This window comes from Lepus europaeus, chromosome 7, assembly GCF_033115175.1.
Source record: "Lepus europaeus isolate LE1 chromosome 7, mLepTim1.pri, whole genome shotgun sequence".
Lineage (NCBI taxonomy): Eukaryota > Metazoa > Chordata > Mammalia > Lagomorpha > Leporidae > Lepus > Lepus europaeus.
In genome coordinates this window covers 5890207-5913763 of record NC_084833.1, presented here as the reverse complement: position 1 = coordinate 5913763, position 23557 = coordinate 5890207, and the positions used below count along the sequence as shown (strand labels likewise).

Here is a 23557-nt window from a genome sequence, read left to right as displayed (position 1 = left end):
ACGGAAGGAAGACCTCTCTCTGTCTCTTCCTCTCTTCTGTAACTCTACCTCTCAAATAAATAAATAAATAAAATCTTTAAAAAAAAAAAAAAAAAAAGGCCGGGGCACCAGATTCTGTCCTGGTTGCCCCTCTTCCAGGCCAGCTCTCTGCTGTGGCCAGGGAGTGCAGTGGAGGATGGCTCAGGTCCTTGGGCCCCTGCACCATAGAAATAAAAAGAATCATCAGAAATTACTACAAAGAGCTGTAGGCCAACAAACTGGGAAACCTAGAAGAAATGGAAAAAATCGGGCCAGCGCCGCAGCTTACTAGGCTAATCCTCCGCCTTGCATCGCCGGCAGTCCCGGTCGGGGCACTGATTCTGTCCCGGTTGCCCCTCTTCCAGTCCAGCTCTCTGCTGTGGCCCGGGAGTGCAGTGGAGGATGGCCCAAGTCCTTGGGCCCTGCACCCCATGGGAGACCAGGAGAAGCACCTGGCTCCTGGCTTCGGATCAGCGCGGTGCGCCAGCCGCAGCGCGCCAGCCGCAGCGGCCATTGGAGGGTGAACCAACGGCAAAAGGAAGACCTTCCTCTCTGTCTCTCTCTCTCACTGTCCACTCTGCCTGTCCAAAAAAAAAAAAAAAAAAAAAAAGGCCTTCGAGGTTTATCTGGTTTATCTATCTAATGTCCGAATGTCCTTCCTCTTTATGGGTGAATAATACTACATTTCCTGTGTACATGCCACTTTATCACCCAATCGTCTGTCAGTGGACAGTCTTGTGGTTGTTTTGCACTGTTTTTAAGTTGTGTTTATGTGAAAGGCACAGGAAGACGCCAGAGAGAGAGAGAGAGAGAGAGAGAGAGAGTCTTCCATCTGCTTCTTTACTCCCCAAATGTCCATGACAGCCAAGGCTGGGCCAGGCTGAACCCAGGGACTCAGACTCCTCCCGTCTCCCACGTGGGTGGCAGGGCCCACGGTACCTGAGCCTCACCTGCTGCCTCTCAGGGTGCGCATTAGTAGGGAGCTGGTTTGCATGGAGCCAGGACCCACACCCCCATTTTCATGCCAGCGTCCTGGATCAGAGCACCACCCGAGTCCCGGCTGCTCCACCTGCAACCCAGCTCCTCGCTAATGTGCCTGGGAAGGCCGTGGGTGATGGTCCAAGCACGATGCTGACGAGGTTAAAGGCACACAGAGTACGGCATCCAGGGGCTGGATTCCCAGGCACACGGGGGGCTATTTCTGCCATTTCTGTTCTAGTGCTCTGCTCTCTGTTCCCGCACCAGGTACAGCCTGGTGATTATGGAGGCCTTCCTGCCCCCACGACAGCGAGGGAAGGGGGACCGGGGAGTGGGTGAGGTCTGCGCTTCGCACACCGGTGTTTGTCGGGGGAGGGGGGTGGCTGAGCTCCCGCACCAGAGCGCAGGGGTGGGGTGGGGTGTGCGAAGATGGTTTTTTAAGATTACTTATTTGAAAGAGAGAGAGAGAGAAAGAGAGAGAAAGAGATAGAGAAAGAGATAGAGAAAGAGAAAGAGAGAAAGAGAGAGAGAGAAAGAGAGAAAGAGAGAGAGAGAGAGAAAGAGAGAGAAAGAGATAGAGAAAGAGAGAGAGAGAGAGAGAGAGAAAGAGAGAAAGAGAGAGAGAGAGAGAAAGAGAGAGAAAGAGAGAGAAAGAGATAGAGAAAGAGAGGGCCGGCGCCGCGGCTCACTAGGCTAATCCTCCGCCTTGCGGCGCCGGCACCCCGGGTTCTAGTCCTGGTCAGGGCACCCGATTCTGTCCCAGTTGCCCCTCTTCCAGGCCAGCTCTCTGCTATGGCCCAGGAAGGCAGTGGAGGATGGCCCAAGTCCTTGGGTCCTGCACCTGCATGGGAGACCAGGAGAAGCACCTGGCTCCTGCCATCGGATCAGCGCGGTGCGCTGGCCGCAGCGCGCCAGCTGCGGCGGCCATTGGAGGGTGAACCAACGGCAAAAAGGAAGACCTTTCTCTCTGTCTCTCTCTCACTGTCCACTCTGCCTGTCAAAAATAAAAAAAATAAAAAAATAAAAAAATAAAAAAGAGAAAGAGAGAGATCACTCTCCAATGAGCTGCAACAGCCAGAGCTGCGCCGATCTGAATCCAGGAGTCAGGAGCTTCCTCTGGGTCTCCCATTCAGTGCAGGGGCCCATAGACTTGGGCCATCTTCCACTGCTTTCCCAGGCCACAGCAGAGAGCTGGATCGGAAGTGGAGCAGCCGGGACTAGAATCGGCACCCATATAGGATGCCCGTGCTGCAGGCCAGGGCTTTAACCCGCTGCGCCACAGTGCTGGCTCCTTGCTTGGAATTTTTTAAAGATTTGGTTAGTATTTATTTGAAAGTCAGAGTTACAAAGAGAGAGAGAGAGAGAGAGAGAGAGAGAGAGAGAGGTCTTCCATCTGCTGGTTCACTCCCCAAATGCCCGCAATGGCAGCAGCTGGGTCAGGCTGAAGCCAGGAGCCAGGTGCTTCTTCCATGTCTCCTTCATGGGTGCAAAAGCCCAAAGGACTTGGGCCGTCTTCTGTTGCTTCCCCAGGCCACAGCAGTGAGCTGGACAGGAAGTGAAGCAGCCGGGACTCGAACCGGCACAAACATGGGATATGGGCGCTGCAGGCAGAAGCTTCACCTGCTGTGGCACAGCGCTGGCCCGTGGTCACCCCGCTTCTGATCCAGCCCAGGTGCGTGGACCCCTGCCACCCACGTGGGAGACCGGATGGAGTTCCAGGCTCCGGGCTTGGACCCGGCCAGCCCCCCGCTGTTGTGGCTACTTGGGGAGTGACCAGGAGATGGAAGACCTCTCACTGTCTTTCCCTGTCGCTCTGCCTCCCAAGTAAAGAAGAAATCTTTTTTAAAAACAGCAAGAAAGCAAGCACTCGTCGAGCTACTCTTGATTTTTTTTTTTCCACAAAAATGTATAACACTGTCTCCGTGTTTCTGGTGTTTGAAGTCAGCGTACTGAATAAGCAGGTCTCACCTTCCATTTAAATCTACCGCCACTGACAGAAGAAAGAGCTTTTAAAATTGTTGCAGGTCAGGGCCGGCGCTGTGGCACAGCAGGTTAATGCCCTGGCCTGAAGCGCCAGCATCCCATATGGGCACAGGTTTGAGACCCGGCTGCTCCACCTCTGATCCAGCTCTCTGCTGTGGCCTGAAAAAGCAGTAAGAGGACGGCCAGGTCCTTGGGCCCCTGCACCCATGTGGGAGACCTGGAGGAAGCTCCAGGCTCCTGGCTTCGGATCAGCACAGCTCCGGCCGTTGCAGCCAATTGGGGAGTGAACCAGCGATGGAAGACCTCTCTCTCTCTCTCTCTCTCTCTCCCTCTCTCTGCCTCTCCTCTCTGTGTAACTCTGGCTTTCAAATAAAATTTTTCCTACTTGTTATAACTATCGTTCTATGTGACTGCAGGTTGCACGGCCACTTTATAGTCGCACACAGCTGCGCAAACCTGAGTGAGTGTGTGTGTGCGTGTGTGCACGCGCGTCCATGTGGGTGCCGGCACTGCAGGCGGCAGCTTAGCCCGCTCTGCCGCAGCGCCAGCCGGTGCCTTACCTCCTGACTGAGCGTTGCATGTTGCCACATTTCACTCGGTCCTCACATGCATGACGTCGGTCTGTCGTTTTTGTCTGTCCTCCATCAGCTGTGTTACCAACATTGCATTTGCTTCCCTTCCCGTCCCATGAATGACTCTCGGCGCCCGGCGTGGCCTTTGTCAGAGCCCCCGTCTGGGCCTGGTGCCGGTTCTGCAGGGAGGTCCCTTGGTCATTCTGGCCGTATGCTGCGGGCGGCATGTTATCTTTCCCTGAGAAAGCAGTCGTGTCATGGAGGTTTTCAGGCTTCTTAATAACTTTCAGCATTAAAAAAACTGTTGGGGGGGGGGGGTGAGAGGCTGCTCGGGATGCCTGCAGCCCCCTCGGTGTCTGGGTTCGAGCCCCGGTTCTGGCACACCTGCGAGGCAGCAGGTGCTGGCTTGAGTGCAGGCCAAGCATTAACCAAACCTTGACATGGTTTAATTTTCTTCAAGAAGCCAGTTCTGTTTTGTTTGTTTTTAGGATTTACTTATTTGAAAGGCAGAGTTTTACATAGAGAGAGGTCTTCATCCACTGGTTCACCTTCAGATGGCCTCAACAGCCAGGACAAGACCAGGCCAAAGCCAGGAGCCAGGAGCTTCCTCCAGGTCTCCCACGTGGGTGCAGGAGCCCAAGGACTCGGGCCATCTTCCACTGCTTTCCCAGGCCATAGCAGAGCTGGATGCAAGTGGAGGAGCCAGGACTTGAACCGGCGCCCATGTGGGATGCCAGCACTGCAGGCGGTGGCTTTACCCGCTGCGCCACAGCGCCGGCCCCAGAGCTGTGCGTTCTTTATGTTGACTGAAGGGATCGGCACTTCGGAAGGCTGGCATTCTTCTTCTAGTGTCCCCCGGTGGTCTGTGAGCAGAGTGGGAGCCCAGCAGACGCTGGGGCCGTGGACGGAAGCAGCAGCACAGAACAGTGGCCCGGCTGTGTCCACAAAGGAAGCTCCCCTGTGGTGCTGAGCCGCCCGTGTGGACGGGGCCGTTCTGACCTCCAGCCAGGCCAGACAAACTGCAGGGTGTGACTCCACGGTGGTCTGGGCCGAGGGGCCGAGTGCAGCGCAGTCCAGACCAGTGTCTCCTGTAGGTTTTCTCAGTGGAACCAACAGCTCCACACGGCTGATCGCTGCCGACGCTCACGATGGAGACAGAGGAGTCCAGCGCGGCGCTGCGGGGTGAGCTGCTGCCTGCCAGGCAGGTGTCCCAGGTTCGAGTCCTGGCTGCTCCACTTGCTGGGAACACAGTCCCCCACTACTGCAAACCTCACAGGGGAGTTTCCCACGTTTGGGGAAGTCGCAGGGGTCAGCACGTCCCGAGTGCACCTGTGCCGGCCTGGCGTCTCCCCTGCCAGGTGAGTACGGAGGCCCCACACTGCCCACCCAGCTCCCTGCTAACGTGCCTGGGGAGTGCTTGGGCCTCTGCCACCCACGTGGGAGACCTGGATGGAGTCCCGGGCCCCTGGCTTCGGCCTGGCCCAGCCTGGCTGTTGTGCCGTTTGAGGAGAAAGCGGCAGATCTTTCTAACTCTGCCTTTCAGATCAAAAAGCCTTAAAAAGGTGGGGTGGGGGGTCCGCTGCCCCCTCGGGATCCTGACCACAGCTCTGGGGCAGCCAGGGATGCCAGGGGCCCACGAGAGGCAGGGGCCCAGACTGTGGGCATGAGGGAGGGCTCACCTCGCCAAGGACCCCTGAGGGCAGGACACAGAACGGGTGTGGGAGTTTTGAACACCAGGGCGGGGCTGACAGGCAGCACAGGATGCCGGGGGCGGTGTGAGTTTCGGGGGAGGAGTGATTTCCCATGCGGCACAGGTGCTCGCACAGACGCCCCAGGGGTCGCTTCGCTGGCCCTCGGGCACACGCCGTTCTTGTTTGCTGCATCCTACAGCCACCCTGGCAGAGAAGACCCGTCTTCTTCCTCCCGGTGAGACCGAGATCAGCCAACAGCCCCGCCCAGGGCTTCCCCTGGCTTCACACGAGCGGTCACTGCTGCTCAGCCTCCGTGGCAACAGGCGCCTGCCTCCCCCGCTGCCCGGGGCGTGCCGGCCTGGGAGTGCTCCTCCCAGCAGCCAGAGCTGGCCCCACGGCAGGCAGGACACCGGTGCACCTGCAAGTGTGCACTCAGCACGTCCACGCAGGTGGGCGAGTGACTGATGCGACCGCGGGTCCCCTGGGAGGACAGGCAGCCACGGGAGCACGCCGCGACTGCTGGGATCCCGGGAGTGAAGGGGCAGGCAGGTGGGCACCTCCGGCTGGCCACGCCCCCTCCATTCCCCAGAGTGCCTGTGCTGGGAACCTACTCATCAAAGCCCTGTCTTTGGGGGTGGGACTTGTGGGACTCGGGGTAGTGGATGGGCCAGGGGGTCACGGCCAGAGTGGCTGTCCGGGTGATGAGCGGGAGCCAGCACCGGTCTTGGACGTGCCAGGCTGTAGACCTAACCTACATTCTTCACAGGGACCCAGCCCGACTTCCTGCTACAGCAGTGGAACGTGGGCAAACAGCACCCCCAGTCGCTCAGAGACGCACGCGCCGACGCCGCCGTGCAGCCCAGGCCACAGGCCCCCTGGCCCCCTGGGGCGCTGCAGGAGCCGTCGCTGAGCCCAGTGCTGGCGTGGTGCTGCTCTCCAGTCCCCAGGGAGCAGGTGGATACAAGGGAAGCGGGGGTGGGGGGGGTTGTGGTCCATGCTTCTGGGGGTCTTCATTCCCAGCCAAAGGCTGCCACCACCTCTGTGTCTGCAGGCAAACAGAACACCAATCCATCTCCGGACTCTGCCATGAGTCTCGTGAGAAGTCGGCCCCCCAGCCAGGAGCCCTGCGAGGGCTGTGGGTGGAGGAGGGCAGGCGACGGCTGTTTGTCCTGCAAGCCCCGGCCGGGAGAGGTTCAGGCTCTGCGCAGCCCAGGCCCCCGGCTTTGTGGGTGTCTGGGCCACGGTACCAGCCCCCCCCCCTCCAGGGTCCAGCAGTTCCAGTGGTGGCCTCCAGGGGGCGGACTTCCCCAGCCCTCCCGGGAATGTGCCCTAACAGGCTGACACCCTTTTCTGGCCCCTCCCTCGCTTGGCAATGGCCTCCAGGTGACAGAGCAAGTTCCCGCCTGCCACCTTGACCTGGGACAGCTCCACAGGCCACCCGTGCAGGAGGGGCCGCTGGCAGCGGCAGAAGAGAACCTGCCCCTTGGAGCAGCAAGGGCCCAGCCGAGGTCTCGCTTCCGACCCAGTGCTGCTGACCGCAGCGTCCTGAGGGCTGCCCAGGCCAGAGAGGGCCGCCCACTGCTGCCAGGGGATGACAACACACCACTCCCTCCAGCCAGTGACCTTAGGAAAATCGCAGAGTTCCTCGTGGGCCGGACTGTCGCAAGGGTGCAGTGAGGCAACGCACGTGGACCCCGGCCAGCTGCCCGGCAGCAGAGCTGGCCGCGATCACCCAGCGTCCCGCCTGTCGGAAGAACTAGGGGGGCCAGTTCCCACCCAGCAAGACTCCTGAGCCCAGACTTCCTGGGGGCTGGCTCCAATCAGCACAGCCAGGGAGAGGCCTCCCTCCCTGAGACGGGGCCGCACGGTCTCCACGGCCTCCCCTCCAGAGTTCCGGCTGTCAGTCCGGCACCCCACCCGGCCCGAGCTCCTGAATCACCGAGGGGGCTTGGGCAAGGCCAGACCCTGCCTGGCCAGGGTCCCTGGAGAACCACAGCCTAACTGGGCAGCAAGGAACCGCGGATGGACGCTGGCAGTGCTGGCGTGCAGTCTGGAAGCTCTCCTGGGCCTCTCAGTCCCAGCCCAGAGGCCTGCTCCCAGCTCAGGCCCAGAGAGAAGCAGAGGCAGAGGGTCATCGGCAGAGGCAGGCTTTATGGGAAAGGGGCCCTCGGAGCACCCTGACGCTCAGCTGCCCTTAGGCAAGCCCCCTCTCCCCACCAAGCACCACAGTCCTGTCCCCCGACACGCGTCTCCCGGCAGCTTAGGCAGCAGCCGACAGGCCGCGGAGGTAGTCCCCGGCCAGGGGCAGCAAGGCCCAGTCGTCGGTCCGCAGGGCCACAGGCACCCCGTCCTCCTGGGGCGCCTCCAGCCGCAGCAGCAGCTTCGAGTCTGGGAGCAGGCGGATGGCTACGTGGTAGCTGGCAGGAGGCCGCGCCGCCACCACAAACGGCTCCAGGTGGCGAGACACCAAAGTCTCCAGCCCCTGCGGCCCCAGTGCACACCACACACGGCTCTCGGCACCCCCCGGCAGGCAGGAGTCCCAGAGCGCCTCGAAGAAGCCCGGCTCGGCACCCCTGGGGGACTGGGGGAAAGGCAGGAAGAGGTGGGAGAAGGTCACAGTCAGAGGCGGCAGGTGGGCGTGGCACGTGAGGCCAGCGGGCGTGGTGTACAGGGCCTGGACGTGCAGGCGAGCGGGGGCCGGGCGCCTGGGCCGCAGGGGCAGGAGCAGAGGGCTGGCCGGGCGGCTGGGGCACAGGCAGGGCACGTGGACGGCCCCCAAGGGTGCATAGAGCCGCCCTTCCACCCGGAAGCGCAGCTCCAGAGAGTAGGCGGGCTCCAGCGCCTCCACCTGCAGCTGCAGCACCGGGCACGGCCCCGTGACCACGCGCGGCCCCACGCTCAGCCGCATGGGGGCTGCGGCCTCCCGCACCATCAAGGCTGCCGCGAAGCCCTGGTTCTCGGCCACCAGTGAAGAGGCCATCGCTGGTGCAGCGAGTGAAGGGCCCAGGGCCACCCCCAGCTTGGGTCCTGCCAGGTGGGCCAGGAGGACGTAGTAGAGGCGGGCGTGTTCGCGCCCGTCGGGGTCCTCCAGCCGCCGGGCCAGCGCCTGCAGCAAGTCCGCCAGGCCGCCGCCGCCGCCGCTCCCCAGCAGGGCCCGGCACACCCGCAACAGCGCCTGCTGCAGGCCCCAGTCAGGGCAGTGGGCGGCCGCGGCCTGCAGGAAGCGGAGAGTGGTGCTCTGGGGACCCCCGCCCACCACCTTGGCCAGCACCTGCAGGTGCCAGCCAAGAGCTGCATCCCCGCCTGGCCGCGACACCACTTCCCGGCACAGCGCCACCCTCAGGGGCTCCCCCAGCTCAGGGCCTACCGTGTCCAGGAGGTCTACAAAGTGGGGAGCCAGCACAGGCCGGGCCCGGTACAGCTGCGCCAGCCCGCGCACCAGGGGCGTCAGCACCGCAGGCTGCCCCGCCAGGCAGCGGGCAACCAGGTACGAGGCCTGGAAGCAGAGCGTGGCCGAGGCCCGGGGGCCGCCGTCCAGGGCCGCCCGCTGCCGCAAGCCGGCCAGCAGCTCCTCCAGGTAGCGCTGCGGGCTCCCACCCTGGCCTTTGTCGTCCTCTTCGGTGTCCTCGGCACAGAGCAGGCACAGCAAGTGTAGGCGAGCCAGGAGGGCCGTGGGCTCGTGCACAGGGCTGGGCAGGAGGCCGTGGCACAGCCGGAGCCCTAGCAGCAGCGGGGCGGCCTCCTCGCCTTCGGGGCCCAGCGGCCAGTTTTCGGGGAAGCTCAGGAGGCAGTGGAGGTAAAAGAGGTGGGTGGGGAGGGGCAGGGCTGGGTGCTGGGCAGCCAAGGTGAGCCGGCGGAGCAGCAGGGCCTCGTCCTGGGCTGTGAACAGGGCCTCGCCGAAGGCCGCCTTGAGCGCCAGAACCGCGTGCAGCAGCGCCGGCCGAGCCGTGCCCAGCAGCCGGACCAGCTGCGGCTTGAAGAGCGCCGGCGGCTGCCCCCGCAGCCCGCGCAGGGCCCCACAGAGCAGCCACAACAGCAGGGCCTGGGCCCCGGGGGCCAGCAGATAGGACGCGTCCAGGAGTTGGGCCACGGTGGCCCTCAGCTCCCGGGACTCCTCGGGGCCGAGCTCTAGTGCGAGGAGGCCACGCGCCCCCTCCTCAGCCACTGGCCAGCTGGGTGCCTGGGGCTCAAGGGGGACATCACTGTCTGCGGCCTGCATCCAGCTCCAGGGAGAAGCCCCGGCAGCGGCGACCCTGGCGGTGAGCAGGCCCTGCAGGCCAGCCCCAGCCCTGGGCCGCAGCGCCAAGGCGTTGCGCAGAGCAAGCGCCAGCAGCAGGCTGAGGGGCTGCACGGGGCCCTCCTGGGCCAGCGCGGCCCGCAGCGGCCCCAGCGAGGCCCGCAGCAGCCCGGGGTGGCAGCTCTCCAGCTCCCGCAGGCACTCGCACGCGGTGGCCTGCAGGGGGCGCTGCTCCGAGGCGGGGCCGAAGCCTCGGCCCGGGTCGCGGCCCAAGGCCAGGCCGAGCAGCAGGGGCAGAAGCCGGCAGGAGGCCCCCGAGGCGGGGCCCAGCGCTCCTCCGGCCGCCAGGGCGGTGGTGGCTGCCAGGAGCAGGGGCCGCCGCAGGGCCGACGGCCGCGGCGGCAGGAGGACCAGGGTGTCCAGCAGGGAGGCGGCGGCCGCCTCGGCCGCGGGGGCGTCGGGCCACAGCTGGGCCGCGTATTCCAAGCTCAGGGCCAGCAGGGAGACCTGGCACGGGGAGTTCAGGGGAGCCATGAACACGGGGTGCGGGCCTGGCGGGCGGGCCCGGGCCCCCGTGCGGGGCCTACCTTGGTCTGCTCGCTCAGCTTGTCGCCGCGCAGGTCGCTCAGCAGCTCGCGCCCCAGCTCCTCGCCCTGGGGACCGGCCAGGAAGGCGCACGGGCTGGCCCGGAAGGCGCCCAGGCGCTGGGCCCAGGCCTCGCGGCTCGGGGGCCCCATGGCCGGCAGGGGGCGCCAGGGGCGCGGCGGGGACCCCTGCCCAGCGAGCACCCCAGGAAGGAACCGGCCCGCCGCGGGGGGCGACGCCGGCGCGCGCTGCTGGGGCCCTTGCGGGGCCGGGGGCGCGGGCGAGGTGCCCGCGGTAACGGGCCGGCCGCGCCGCGCGCCTGACTCAGCGGCCGCCGGCTCCTTCCGGGCGCGCGGGGCGGGGCGGGCGCGCGCGGGGCGGGGGCGCGCGGGCGGGCGCGCGCGGGGCGGGGCGTAACGGGGCCGCCGCCCGCCCGGCAGGTGCCGACTCGCCGGTTTCGCTGGGGCTGAGTAACTGTCCCGCCGCGCGGGGCCCCCTGCCCCGAAACCGCCGCGGGCCGGGGCCGGGCCGGCGCCCAGGCGCCCCGCACCGCGAGCCGCGCGGGGGTGCAGGGCCGCGGGCGAGGGCGGGGGGCGTGCGAGGTGCGGCTCCGGGGCCCGAGCGGGACCGGTCGGACGGGCGCCGCGGGGCCTGGCGTGGCTTCCCTGACGCCAGCCGGGCCCCCACCCGCTCGGCTCGGGGGCGAGCAGCCGGCGCCGGGGTCGCGGGCGGGCGGGAGCCGCTGACCTCTGCCCTCGGCCGCGTCCCCGGCCGGCGGGATCCTGGGGTGGGGTGGGGGCCCGGGAGACGGCGGGATGCAGCTTCGGGACGCGCGGGTTGGCGGGGCCTGGCGCGGCGCGGCGCGGCGCGTCCCGCACGGCCCGGGAGGCAGAGGCTTGGCCACCCGAGACCCGGGGCCACGCGCGGCCGGAGCGCGGCGCTCGGGCCTCCCGGGGGCGCCGGGTCCGGGGCTCCCGCGCCTCCCCGCCTGCACTGCCCCACCGACCGCCGGTTTCCAGGACACAGAACCGTGGGCGTGGGGGCCCCGCCGCCCGCAGCCCCTAACGCCTCTGGCTCCAATTAGCCGCTTTGAAGATGAGGCAGCCGGAGCCGCCGCCGCGCCAGCCACAGCCAAACGGGCGCGCGGCTCCCCTTCCTCCAAGCCTGGCAAGCCCCTCCCTGCCCCGGCCCATCCGCCGCCCCCACTGGGAGGGCGCTGGGTAGGGAGCGCTAGAAAGGAGGTGCCCAGGGTGCTGGTGGGGGGTGGACGCCGCCACCCGGAGCGACAGGTCCAGCCGGAAGGCCTGGGCGCAGCTCCTGGGGTCCTGGCTCCGCGGCTGAGTCACAGGCGGCAGCCCCAAGCCACTTCCCTCTGGGTGCCTCAATTTGCCCATCTATAAAATGGGACTGATGACTCCTGCCCAGGAGGCTGCAGGGTGGGGTGGCCCGGCTCATTAAACCCGAGATGAAAGGGGCCAGGGTGAGACCAGCGCTGGGGAGGGCCGGAGCCTGTCTGGTGTCCCGTCTGAGGCCACGGAGGCTGATAGCTGCCTATGTGGCCGCTGCCACGCACACAGCCAGGAACGACACACACACACACAGCACACAGGCAGCCCGCTCGGCCTGTCTGACCCCTGGCTCCCTGGGACCCAGGGTCTTGGGGGAAGAGGACAGACCCGTGGGGTGGCAAGGGTGGGCCCTGCTTACACCGGAAGGGGTCATTTCCCACGGGCAAAGAGCTCCCTGGAGTGGAACGTGGACTTTGGCAAACAGCTGTGGGCTGCACCTGCCTGCTCCCCCACCCCCCCCCCAGCTGCCCGCTGACCTCTCAGGTGTCCGGGCCCCGGGATGGGCCCTGCCCTCCTGTGGGAGGGTAGTGCTGCCTTGGTCCCTGGCCCAGGCCAGGCTGGGCCCGGCAGGCCCGGCTCCGTGTCCCTGCCTCATTCCTTCCCCATGCTGTCCCCCTTGCAGCCTGGGCCTGAGGTCAAGCCTGCACTCGGGCCTGGATAAAGGCAGGTCAGCTTCCGGGGGAGCCGCGAGCCGTGTCCTCAGGGTGGGTGTGGGGACACCCAGGGCAGCCTGGGCCTGGGGGAGGGGCAGCAGAGTGACAGCTGATGGATGGACCTGCTCTGTCAGCGGCCATGCGTGTGTGACTGTGAGGAGACCCCCCCCACACACACACACACTCACGTAAGGGGGGATTTTGAACTTTTTGAATTACATCCTTTTTTAATTAATTAATTAATTTGAAAGGTGAGGTTACAGAGGCAGAGAGAGAGAGAGGTCTTCCATCCGCTGGTTCACTCCCCAAATGGACACAACGGCCAGAGCTGGGCTGATCAGGAGCCAGGAGCTTCTTCCAGGTCTCCCATGCGTGTGCAGGGGCCCAAGCACTTGGGTGATCTTCTACTGCTTTCCCAGGCCACAGCAGAGAACTGGATCGGAAGAGGAGCAGCCGGGACTCAACATACGGGATGCCGGCACTGCAGGTGGCAGCTTTACCTGATACACCACAGCGCCAGCTCCTGAATTAGATCTTTTAAAAAATCTATTAAAAACGGGCAGCAGGAGCCTCAGAAGAGGTCTCGGCCTGGACCAGGCCTGGCCTGCTGGGGGCCAGGGGAGCAGGCGGTGCGGCTGGCACGTGGGGAGCCAGTGGGGAAGGGGCTGGCTGGGCGGTCAGCGGGGGGCAGGTCGCGGGACGGTGTGGTTGCCATGAAGCCACCTGAGGTTTGAACGGAGGGGAGCTGTGGTCGGACCCGGATCTTTTTTTTTTTTTTAATTTTTTTTTTAAAGTTTTACTTATTGGAGAGCTCCCACCCACTGGTCCAGGCCCAGAGGCCTGCAATGGCTGAGCTGGGCCAGGCAAACCTGGGAGCGAGGACTTCACTTTGGGTCTCCCACGTGGGTGGCAGGGACCCAAGTACCTGACCCTCATCACCTGCCGCCCCCCAGGAAGCTGGGATGGGAGACCCAGCTGCTCCCATCTGCAATGCAGGTGCCTTACCTGCCTGCGCCCAGCACCTGCGCTGCACTGGGGTTGGAACCACGGACAGCTGCCGTGGGGGCTGCTCCATGGTGCGGGGGCTACTGTGGAGATGGCACAGCCCTGGCCAGTGGGCGAATGTGTGGGGTGGGAGGAGAGCAAGATGGGGGGCTGGGGGCGTGGGGCTTTCAGCACCTCGAAGCTGAGGGTTCCAGTACCTAAGACCGAAAGGGCTGTGGGAACCGTGCACTTGGGATAAACCGGCAGGGGGACCGGTGGCTGCTGTGGGGCAGCCTGAGCCGGCTCCCAGGACCCCCGAGCGGAACCCGCTCGCTGCAGCTGCCCCCGTAGCACCTCGGCCGCCTCCCCCAGCAGCCCCAGCGGCCCTGGCCCGGGTCAGGAGGCCAGAGGCGGGATCTCAGCATGTCACTCAAAGCCCTTCGGTTTGTCCGGCTGTGCCTATCAGAGGGGCAGTGGGTGGCAGGCAAGGAGCTGCTCGGCGAGTCGGGGGGCTGCTGGCCGTCGGGGCACAAGCAAGCGAGTGGCAGGGCTGCAACTGACAGCCCCACTGCACAGACCGGGAACGCAGACCGGGGCAGCCATCGCTGGTCTCTGAGCCGGGGCTGGCCCCTTGGTCCTTCTGCCTGAGGCCTCTGCCGGCTGCCAGCCCTCTCCCCACGCCCACCACCTCCCAGAGGCCTTGCTGGGGGACAGACTTGGGGGGTTTGAAACCTTCCGCCTCCACCCAGCTCCTGCTCGCTCTTCCTGGGCGCCACTCTTGGGGAGCCAGGTCCTTGCCCGGCCTGTGGTTCCCCATCCTACCCTCCCCGCCCCGTGACGCCATGGTGCCAACAGAGACGCCTTGGCAGAATTGCCCTGGGAGTGGCCCGCTTAGCTCAGTCTGCAGTGTGGCCCGGGCCACCACTGTGCCCTGCATGGTGGGCTCCTTGCTGGTCCCGCCACCCACACCCATTGTGCAGCCCCTTGCTCCCCACCACCCTGAACCCTGTGTGCTGTGGCCGGCTGGCCTCCGCCCCCTGGGTTCCTACACGCCCCTCCCCAGCCAGCCACGCAGTCTCGGGGTTCCTTGTGGCTGCTCTGGGCCATCCACGCTCAGCACCCCTGCCACCGCCACCTCTGGCTAAATGCTTACCCCAGCGTTCCTGTCTTTTGTCCACGCGCATCACAGCTTGGCCATCCCCAGCAGAGAGGAGGCGCCCAGAAGTACTGACTGAACACAGGGATGGATGAGTGAGATCAGCCCACAACGAGGCCTGTGGTGTAGCAGGTAAAGTCGCCACCTGCAGTGCCGGTATCCCAAGTGGGCGCCGGTTCAAGTCCGGGCTGCTCTCTTCCCTTCCAGCTCTCTGCTATGGCCTGGGAAAGCAGTGGAAGACGGCCCAAGTGCTCGAGCCCCTGCACCCATGTAGGACACTGGGAAGACGCTCCTGGCTCCTGGCTCCTGGCTTCAGATCTGTCCAGCTCCGGCTGCTGTGGCCATCTTGGGAGTGAGCCTGTGGACGGAAGACCTCTCTCTGTGCCTCTCCCTCTCTCTGTAACTCTGCCTTTCAAATAAAATAAGTAAATGTTAAATAAGAGCTGCCTGCCCTCACAGAGCTGTTTACCTCCACATTCACCCATGTCCACACTCAGCACAGACTCCGCAGTACTGTTTTCCTTACCTTCAGATTGCTCTGTGCCCATGTCTACCACAAGCAGTAAGGTGAACAGCAAATGGGTCCCATGAGCCAAGAAAACGGGGTATTCATTCATTCAGCAAATATTTACTAACGACCCACCTGGTGCCAGGCACAGCTGCAGAGGCCATGAACGGGGCCATGAGCAGCCTGGACCAACACCCCCCACTCCTCAGGCCAGGGGCCTCCGTCCAGATGCTCTGGCCAACCGGAGGCACTACACTGGCTGCTTCACCCTGGACGTCCCCACGAGAAAGGTCCGTCCACGCAGACTCCACGGTATCCGCTGAGCACCCGCTGCCCACCAGCCGGGCAGGTGGGTGCTCAGGGCGCGTTTGCCAGGTGAATGGACTAAAGTCACCGCTCTCCCAGACAGGTGTTGTTGCACCGGCCTCCCGGGAGAAGTGCCCAGCAGGTGCCCAATTTAATGTCAGGGGAAAGAAAGCATCAGGCTGGGGCGGAGGCCCCACAGGGGAAGGGTGGGCTGCACAGAGCCGGGGTGTGTCCCCGTGGCGGGGTGAAGAGCAGGGGCAGGGGGCAGACTGCTGGCCGGAGCTCCTGTCCCTCCCAGCGTCCCAGGAGGCAGGAGGTGGCATTCTCAAGGGACGGACGGACAAGGAAAGTCCCTCGGACATACAGGCCGTGGAGTGAGGACGAGGAGGCCCATCTGGGTGCTCTCCCCACACACCCAGGAGGCGCCCGGCAGAGGGTGGGGGCGGGAAGGGACTCCCTGCCCTTGAGAAAACCAATTTCCACCCGACACCCGGAAGCCGGCCAGCAGCAGCCTTCTCTCCCCACTGCTGACTTTTGAACTATGTGAATTCATTTATCAGGCTCATTTCCTCTCAATCTGTTCCTTGTTCCAGCTGCAGGTAAGACTCCCTGGGGAAGGCAGCAGGTCAGGCCGGAGGGACTCTTATACTGGGGAGGGGGGCGCCGGGGAAGGGGAGGGTCTCCTCCCTGCCCTTGATGGATCAGATGGGAAAAGAATGGCCCTGGCCAAAGTGTCACAGGATCTCCACGGTGGCCCCCAGCAGGGCCTGGGGACCCAGCAGAGCCGATGAATAGGGGGAGGGACCCGGCTGAATCAGCTCCAGGCGGTCGGTGGTGGCTGCATCGGGCAAGAGCGGCTGACCAGCTCTGGGTCCTGGGCCCCAAGCTCTCCTCTGGCCTCGCCGCACCTGAGTGAGATCCGGCCACGCGGGACAGGAAAAAACAGTCTGTGCGGGTGTGTGGTCAGGCCGCGGACTCGTGCGCCCGGAGCCCGTGCGTCCGGCCTCCCTGCCCACTGACCGGCGCGCTCCTGCGGCCCCCGCGTGCCTTCCCGCACGAAGCCCGACAGCAGCTCACACCCGGGCTCAGCCCGGCCTTTGGGATCCCCGGGGCCGCCGGGGCGCAGACCCGGTTCCCGCCCCGGCGGCTTCGCGCCTCCCCAGGCGCCCTGGGCGCGCCAGGTCGGGCCGGGCCCAGCCGGGCAAGTTGCATTTCATCACCCGCGGAGCGTGCGAACGCGGTGCAAATAACGTTGCCCCGTGCCCGCCCTCTTCCCCGCTCCCTCCGAAACTCCCCGTTTGCAGACGCCAGCGTGCCCGGCGGGGGGTGGCGGGCGGGCGGGCGCCGGGCCCGCAGCGCAGCCGGTGCTGCCCGGCGCCCGCCCCCGCCCCCGCCCGGGCCGCGAGGCCACCTCACCGGCAGCGGAATGGAAACCGGTTCGACAGGTAACAAATAGGTGGGTTGTCACCGTTATTTCCCAACGCATGCGCTGTCGCTCCTCGGGCCACTCCAAGCTAATTAGATCCGAGTAGATCGGATCACACCCGCCCCCCCCACCGACACACACCGCCGGGAGCCAATAAAGCGTGAACCCGTCCGTCCGGCTCGCACTTTTAGACTTCCCGGGCGGCCGCGGGGACGCCAGTCGCTCCGCCAGGCGCTCACCTGCCCCTTCCTCCGCCGCCCGGCGCACCTGGCCGCACGCGCCCTGGTCCGGAGGGCGGACCGCGCCACTCCGCGGAGTCGGACCGTCTTTCCGCGGAACGCGGGTGCGCCTCGGAGACCCCGGCCCCGCACCGGCCCCGCACCAGCCCCGTCCCGCGCCGTCCGGCTCCGGGGACCGAAGCGCACCGGCCCGGGAGAGGACGGCTGTAAAATGCCCCGCGCGTTCCTGGTGAAGAAGCCGTGCGTCTCCACGTGCAAGCGGAACTGGAGCGAGCTCCCGGACGAGCAGCGCGGGGAGATCTACGTGCCAGGTGCGGCGCGAGGGCGGTTCGCAGGTGCGCGGCCGCGGGGACCCCGCGAGCTCGCCAGGGGCCGGCGGGTCGCCCCTCTGCCCGGGGGGCGCGCACCGGGCTCCCGCGTCGTAAATCCAGAAAGCCGGGACTCTCGGGAGACGGGCGGGGGGCGGCCTGGAGTTTCTGTACGACCTGAGCCGCTTCGCTGGGTGTCGCCCCCCACCACGCCGAGGGTCCCGCGCGGCACCCCGCTGGCCCCGTTAGAGGAGCACCTCCCCCGGCCTCACGGAGCCAGGGCAGAGCTGAACGGGCTGCAAGGACCCCACCTCCCCCCCACAACTCCACCCCGGGAAGCCGGTGCGCCCGGTTTATTTTTGGAAGACGCCCCGACGGCGTCCGCGTCGAACTTCGAATGAGTAACCCGAGGTGTCCCTTCCTCCTCCGGCGGCATCTTCCTGGGTGGTGGGGGGGCCCCACGGGGACGCTCCCGCGCCTTCCGCCTCCCCGCCCCCCGCCGAATCCTTGGTCCGGAGAGGGCCGGCTTCCGTCGCAGCTCCCCCTCCCCGGGCTGGGGGTGGGGCGGGGGCTGCAGTCGGCCCGGTGCCTGGTGGGGGGGAGCGGTTGTAATTAACCAACCGACGTTGACCCTTGATCCACACACAGGCTGGCTGGCACCGCCCCAGGCCTTGTAGGAGAGCCAGGAAAAAGCTCTTGGGTGAGGGGCCCCGGGAGGGCTCTCGCCTCGGTTTCCCTCCCCGTTTCCCTCCCCGGGGAAGCTGTTGCTGACAGCGGGGAGGCGGGGAGGCCCTCGGGGGCCGAGCTGCTGTGCCTGTGGTGCCGCAGGGAGCAGTGTGCCAGCAGGCATCCCCACTGGGGAAACTGAGGCACTGCTCCTAGGGTGTGGGCTCGGAACTCTGCTAACACAGCTGCTGGCTCTGCCAAGCCCCCTGGCTGGCTGGCTGGCTGGCCCCGAGGCCCAGCCGGGGCGGGGACAGAGCCCCTTCCTGGCTCCGGCCTCCCCCGTGCTGCTCAGCTGCTCCCCGGAATCTGATAAACTGAACTTGGACTGTGGGAAAGGTGACCGCGGGTGCGGTTATTTTTAGTCCCATCCCGGTCACTAACGGACTGGACCGTGTGTGGACTCTCACCGGGGACAAAGGAATTCCGCCCTCCCAAGTCATTGGCCTCCTTGCCGGGTGATCCCCCCCCACACTTCCCACCACACTTCTGGTAGCCACAGTCGGGGGGGGAGACCTGTACCCCAGGGGCTGTCCTGTGGGTGGCCGCCTGCTGCTGCTGTCCAGGTGAGGGCACAGGCAGGCGCTCACTCAGGACGGTCCCCGCCTAGGGGGCTCACCTGCCGGCCATGGCTGAGGCTTTGCCCTTATCCTGGCCCGGAGTGAGTCCTGTGGGGTCCAGGACACAGCTCACCTCTGCCCGTAGAAGCCGTGCGGTCCGCGGGAAAGTTTCCCACTGTTTTTGGAGCTGAGAGAGGGAATGTGCTCCGTGCACGCCCCGCTGCCTCGGAGGGCTGGGGGGGGGCAGGGGGCAGGGGGTGAGGCTGCCTGTTAAGCCATTCCATCCCCAGCCAGCCATGACCCGAGAGCCGGCTGGGCACGTTTTGGCCGCCCCCTCCCGGCTAAGCACTGACCCTGTTCCCACCGGGCGGGAAGGTGGGGGCCTCTGAGGCCTGACTTCCTGCTGGGGGTCTCAGAGCCTCAGAGCCTCTCGGGGACCACCTGCAAGTGGATTCTGGAGTGCTGGGCGCGTCTCCCCAGGCTCCCCCTCCCAGGGCGCACTGTCCTCCCAATACGGGAGGGGGAAGGGTCCGGGCGATTGAAAGGGGGTGGTGAGGAGTTCACGGCCAAGTCCCGATGGTGCCCCTCCCCGTTGTTTCCTCAAAGGTGACTGCAGGTCTTGGGGATGACCCCAGGCACCTGTCGTTTCAAGAAGCCCCAGAGAAAGGTTGTGGGATCCAGGACGGGTGTGGAGCCACATAACCAAGCCCCCGGCCCACGGAGGGAACTCTCACGGCAGGAAGGCACTTGAGGGGAGACCAGGCCCCAGCGTCCCCTGCAGGCGTGGTACGGCCGACCCTCTGCAGCTGTCGGGGAGACCCACGCGCTGGCCGCAGCAACGGGAGGCCCTGGGCAGCTCTGTGCAGGCCCAGCCGGAGAGGCTGAGGACGCCGGCTTGGAGCCCGGAGTGTGGGTGCAGGAGGGGGTGGGGGGCAGCAGAGGCTAGCCCTCCGACGAGGACGATGGTTCTAGCAATTCCTGGGAAGTGTTCGCAACAGCTGCTGTTTGGCCGGCCATGCCCTCCAGGGAGTGAGGCTTGGAGAGCGGACAGGCAGCCAGCGCATGGGGGCCGAGGGGCAGCTTGGCCCCCGGGGGACGGCCGGCCCCGTGGGGTGCTGTTGCCCAAGCTGCTAAGCCGGCTGCCGGGACGTCCCGGGGCAGAAGGTGGCCAGGCTGTTTGTCTCAGAGAGCGGGGAGGGCACGTCCTCCTGGCCCAGGGAGGATGGGGGCAGGCGAAGCACGGTATCGGGGTTCCTGTGCTACACGTGTCGTACAGAGTCCCACGTGGTACCCAGGCCCTGCTCTTGGGAGTGCTAAGGGGGCCGCTCAGGGCTGACTGCCCAGTGGATGCCGAACGGGGGCAGAGAGTGCCCGGGAGAAGGATGTTGGCAGCGGCAGCTTGCGGCTGCAGGCCCAGGGCGCAGCCACGGCGCTCCCGGGCTGGTGGCCTGTGCCACTGCCCTGCCCTGCAGGGATCAGAGGAGGTGGGCACGGAGGACCCCTTCCTGATGAGGGTGCGACCTGAGCTGTGAGGTGCACTACCCCCCTTCCTGATGGGGGTGCGACCTGAGCTATGAGGTGCACTACCCCCCCCCCCACACGCAAACACTTGTTTCCCCGCCTCCCTGATCAGCTCCCAGGTGATCAGCTGGGGTATCCAGCTGTCCCCAGAGAGCTAGGGACCAGGCCTCATGCCCTGCCCCGTGGGTAGACCCACACCAGCATCCCACGTTTGGACCCGTAGCTTTCAATCCAAGAGAGGGTGAGGCAGGAGAGTCGGGGGGGGGGGGCAGCTGCCCTGGACATGGCCCCCTTCTGATAACTCAGGGCCTGGGCCTGGACCCACAGCCTCATCCAAGCAGGGACAATATGGGCCAACAAGAGGAGAGCCCAGGTGTCCCCTGAGGGCGGAGGCCTGGCTGGTACAGCGTTGCCACACTCCACGGGCAGCCGTGGGCGTCTGATGCGTGGCCACTGTGGCCTCCACCTTGCCGGAAACACCTAATTAGGGGACAGCGGCACAGCAGGGCCCGACCAGTTCTGCTTCCTGCCTCCCTCCGCTGGGCACCACTCAGCATGGGCGGCCCCATCACTCCCTGTGCGTGCGCCGTGGCAGGGGCGCCCTCACGGGGGTGGCAGGGAGACAGGTTTGGCAGGGTGGGTGCGATGAGGCAACCGTCCCCACCCTGGCAGCCTCACCTGCCCCTCGCTCAGGGAGGGAGGCGGCACGGCGCCAACCCGGGCAGGCTCCCCGGCTGGCCCCAGTCCCTAGTACCAGCCTTCCCAGGTGTGCGAGAAATGGGACCAGCAGGCAGAGGACATGGTTCCCCCACACACAACCCACCCCGAACTGGCTCAGCTCCTCAGAGCCCCAGCCAGGGAGCCCAGAGCGATGGCCACCACATCCCAGGCACCTGCTGCCACGCCTGGCTCTGTGGCTGCGTGTGCAGGCGCTGTGGCCCAGCCTCGGGGCGCTCACAGCAGAGGGGAGAGCTCCCGGGCTGTCTCGGCCCCAGGCCCAGCTCCAGCCCGTTCAGGGGCCAGGCTGGGGCCGGGCGCTGGTGAATCAGCTCCCTGAATGAGGTGGCTGCCCTAGGCCCCCGGCCTGGCCGACGCCAGTGCCAGCAGAACGGGTTCTGGGCAGCAGGCGGCTGTGTTCCCCTCCCAGCAAACCTTTGTTGTGTTTTGAGGGGGCGAGAGCCGGGGCCTCTCCCGAAACTTTGGCGCCTTCCCCCGCTGCTGTGTTCTTCCGCCCCGCCCCAGGCCCCGGCCCTCCTGGGTGGGGGACAGAGGGCAGTCCCCCCTCCCGGCCAGCCTCAAGTCCCAGGTTGGCCTCGGGGTGCTGCTCCCTGCCGCCGCCCCGGCTTCCCTGGGCCCCCTGGGGAGAGCCGCTTTGCAGGTTCCACTTTGCGCCTGCACCGTCAGGGTCTGAGGCCAGGCCTCCCCGCCCCGTTGAACGTGGGGAGCGTGGGGAGCGGCTGTCGGAGGCTGCCCTGCCAGTATCGGTGCCACCACCGCCGGAGGGAGCCCAGCCCGACCCACGGAGCCCGCTGAGCGGTCCTGGCATGGGGGAGGGTTGCGTCAGCACAGGGCGGGCTGCCCGGGGACTGTTAGGCCTCATCCACCTGCTGCTCGGTGACCTCCTGCCCACGCCACCCACCTGGCCTGTTTGCCTGCGGAGCTGAGCAGCCGCGGAGGGAGCTTGGAGGCCCGGTGGGCCCGGCCCATCTCGGGGAGGCGGGGGCCAGGACCACTCTGGCCCCCAAGGCCAGCAGCTGAATCTGCGTGGAGGAGGGGCCTAGGCCACCGGGAAGCCCTCTGAGCCTCAAGGAGCGGGGTGGGGTGGGGTGGCCTGGCCTGGAACCCGGAGGGACTGGCCCAGGCGGGGCAGGCAGACAGCTCTGCGGGGACAATCGCCAGGGCTGTTCGGGCCTCCCAGTCCCGCTAAGACACAAATTACTCAGCGGGTGGCGCTTGGCTGGCGTCACCTGTCATTACCTTAATGGGACAGGAGGGAGGTGCGGCATGTCGTGGGGTGAGAGCAGCCCCAGCCTGCCGCATGCCTGCAAAGGGAGGCACCGGGCCCAGGTCCCCGGCACCTCGCTGACGCCCCCGCCCCTCCTCCCTGCCCGTACCCCTCACCTGGCCGCCTTCTCTTCCCCAGTCAGCCTGGGCTTCTGCCCACCGCAGCCCTACCGGGAGCCGGAGCCGTCCGTAGCCGAGCCCCCCGCCTGCCCCCTGGCCCTGGACATGAGCACCCGGGACCCCGGCTACAGCCTGGCGCCGGGACCCTGCGTGGTGGCCCAGCTGCCCTCGGAAGACATGGGCCGCGTGGTAGACGTCCAGAGCCGGGAACATAGCTTCCTACGCACCAAGATGAAGGTAACCTGTCCCAGGCCGTCTCTGAGGACCGGGTGCGTGGGGACCTGTGCCCGCGGGCCGTGGCTCGCGTCAGACGGAGACGGAGACCTGCGCCCAGAGCCCGGGTTTCTGCAGAGAAGTGAACCTAGCTGGGACGTGTAGGAGGAGCTAGGGCCTTCACTGGCAACAGGGCAGAAGAGGGGCCCCCGGAGGACGAGGCGTGGCCTGCTGTCCCCAGGGGTTAGGGCCGCTCGCAGTAGCAGCAGCCCCCGGAATGTTGACAGAGGCCTGGCCCCCGGTGTGCCAGCCGCAGCTCCTCTGGGCGGTACACCTGCAGAGACGTCTGTGGCATCTGGGACTTGGCACCCGGCGGTCCTAGGTGAGGCAGGCGGCCGCAGGCAACAATGCCGGCCCCGAGTGCCGGCCGTCGGGCTCTAGGATTCGGCCTCTCCGGCTTTGTGTGACTTGGAAATTTCCCGTCATTAAAAAAAAAAAAATCAAAAAGGTTGATAGGCAAGAGCACCCTCTGGGTGCCAAAGGGTTCCAATCACGTGGGGGCCTGGCAGGCCGCGGCTCTCCATCCCGCGCGGGAGAACAGGGGTTGGTGAGGCCTGCCTCCCTCAGCCACTGTCTAGCAGGTAGAAGGCTGCCCGTCTCTAGAAACCACAGAGTAGGCCTGGGTGACCACCTGAGCCGGGGGGGGGGGGGGGGGGGGCTCCCGGGCCCCTGGCTCTGACCCCTCCCCGGCCCACAGGTGACCCTGGGGGACGGTCCCGGCGGCGACCTCTTCACTTGTCACATCTGCCAGAAGGTGTTCAGCTACCAGCGCATGCTGAACCGTCACATGAAGTGTCACAACGACGTCAAGAGGCACCTGTGCACCTACTGCGGGAAGGGCTTCAACGACACCTTCGACCTGAAGCGGCACGTGCGCACGCACACCGGTAAGTGTGTGCCTGGCTGGCGGGGGGGGGGGGGGGGCGCCCCGTCCACCCCACCCCCCACGCCCAGGTCACTGCGAAGGCTTTGGAAGTCCCTGGGGAAGCTGGCCTGGGAGGAGCTTCCGCCCACCCCTTCCCGCGTCCAGTGGGTCCCTGACTCGGCCCCCTCCCCCGGCCCCGCAGGCGTGCGGCCCTACAAGTGCAGCCTGTGCGACAAGGCCTTTACCCAGCGCTGCTCGCTGGAGTCGCACCTCAAGAAGATCCACGGCGTGCAGCAGAAGTACGCGTACAAGGAGCGGCGCGCCAAGCTGTACGTGTGCGAGGAGTGCGGCTGCACCTCGGAGAGCCAGGAGGGCCACGTCCTGCACCTCAAGGAGCTGCACCCCGACAGCCCGCTGCTGCGCAAGACCTCCAAGAAGGTGGCCGCGGCCCTGCAGAGCACGGTCACCTCCCTGCTGCAGGGCAGCCCCCGCCTCTGA

The 23557-nt window shown here is 66.3% G+C and overlaps 2 protein-coding genes across 2 annotated transcripts; one reads left to right on the top strand and one right to left on the bottom strand.

Annotated features, from left to right (window-relative positions):
- Positions 1-3313: 3313 nt before the first annotated feature.
- Positions 3314-10297, bottom strand: AP5B1 (adaptor related protein complex 5 subunit beta 1). The gene is made up of 2 exons (XM_062195815.1): positions 10067-10297; positions 3314-9986 (listed from the first exon to the last, which is right to left on the bottom strand). Exons 1-2 carry the CDS (start codon positions 10214-10216, stop codon positions 7503-7505), a joined length of 2634 nt encoding a protein of 877 aa, XP_062051799.1. The 5' UTR covers positions 10217-10297; the 3' UTR covers positions 3314-7502.
- Positions 10298-16896: 6599 nt separating this feature from the next.
- OVOL1 (ovo like transcriptional repressor 1) lies at positions 16897-23557 on the top strand. Its single transcript, XM_062197763.1, has 4 exons — positions 16897-16996; positions 21941-22158; positions 22892-23081; positions 23262-23557. Exons 1-4 carry the CDS (start codon positions 16897-16899, stop codon positions 23555-23557), a joined length of 804 nt encoding a protein of 267 aa, XP_062053747.1.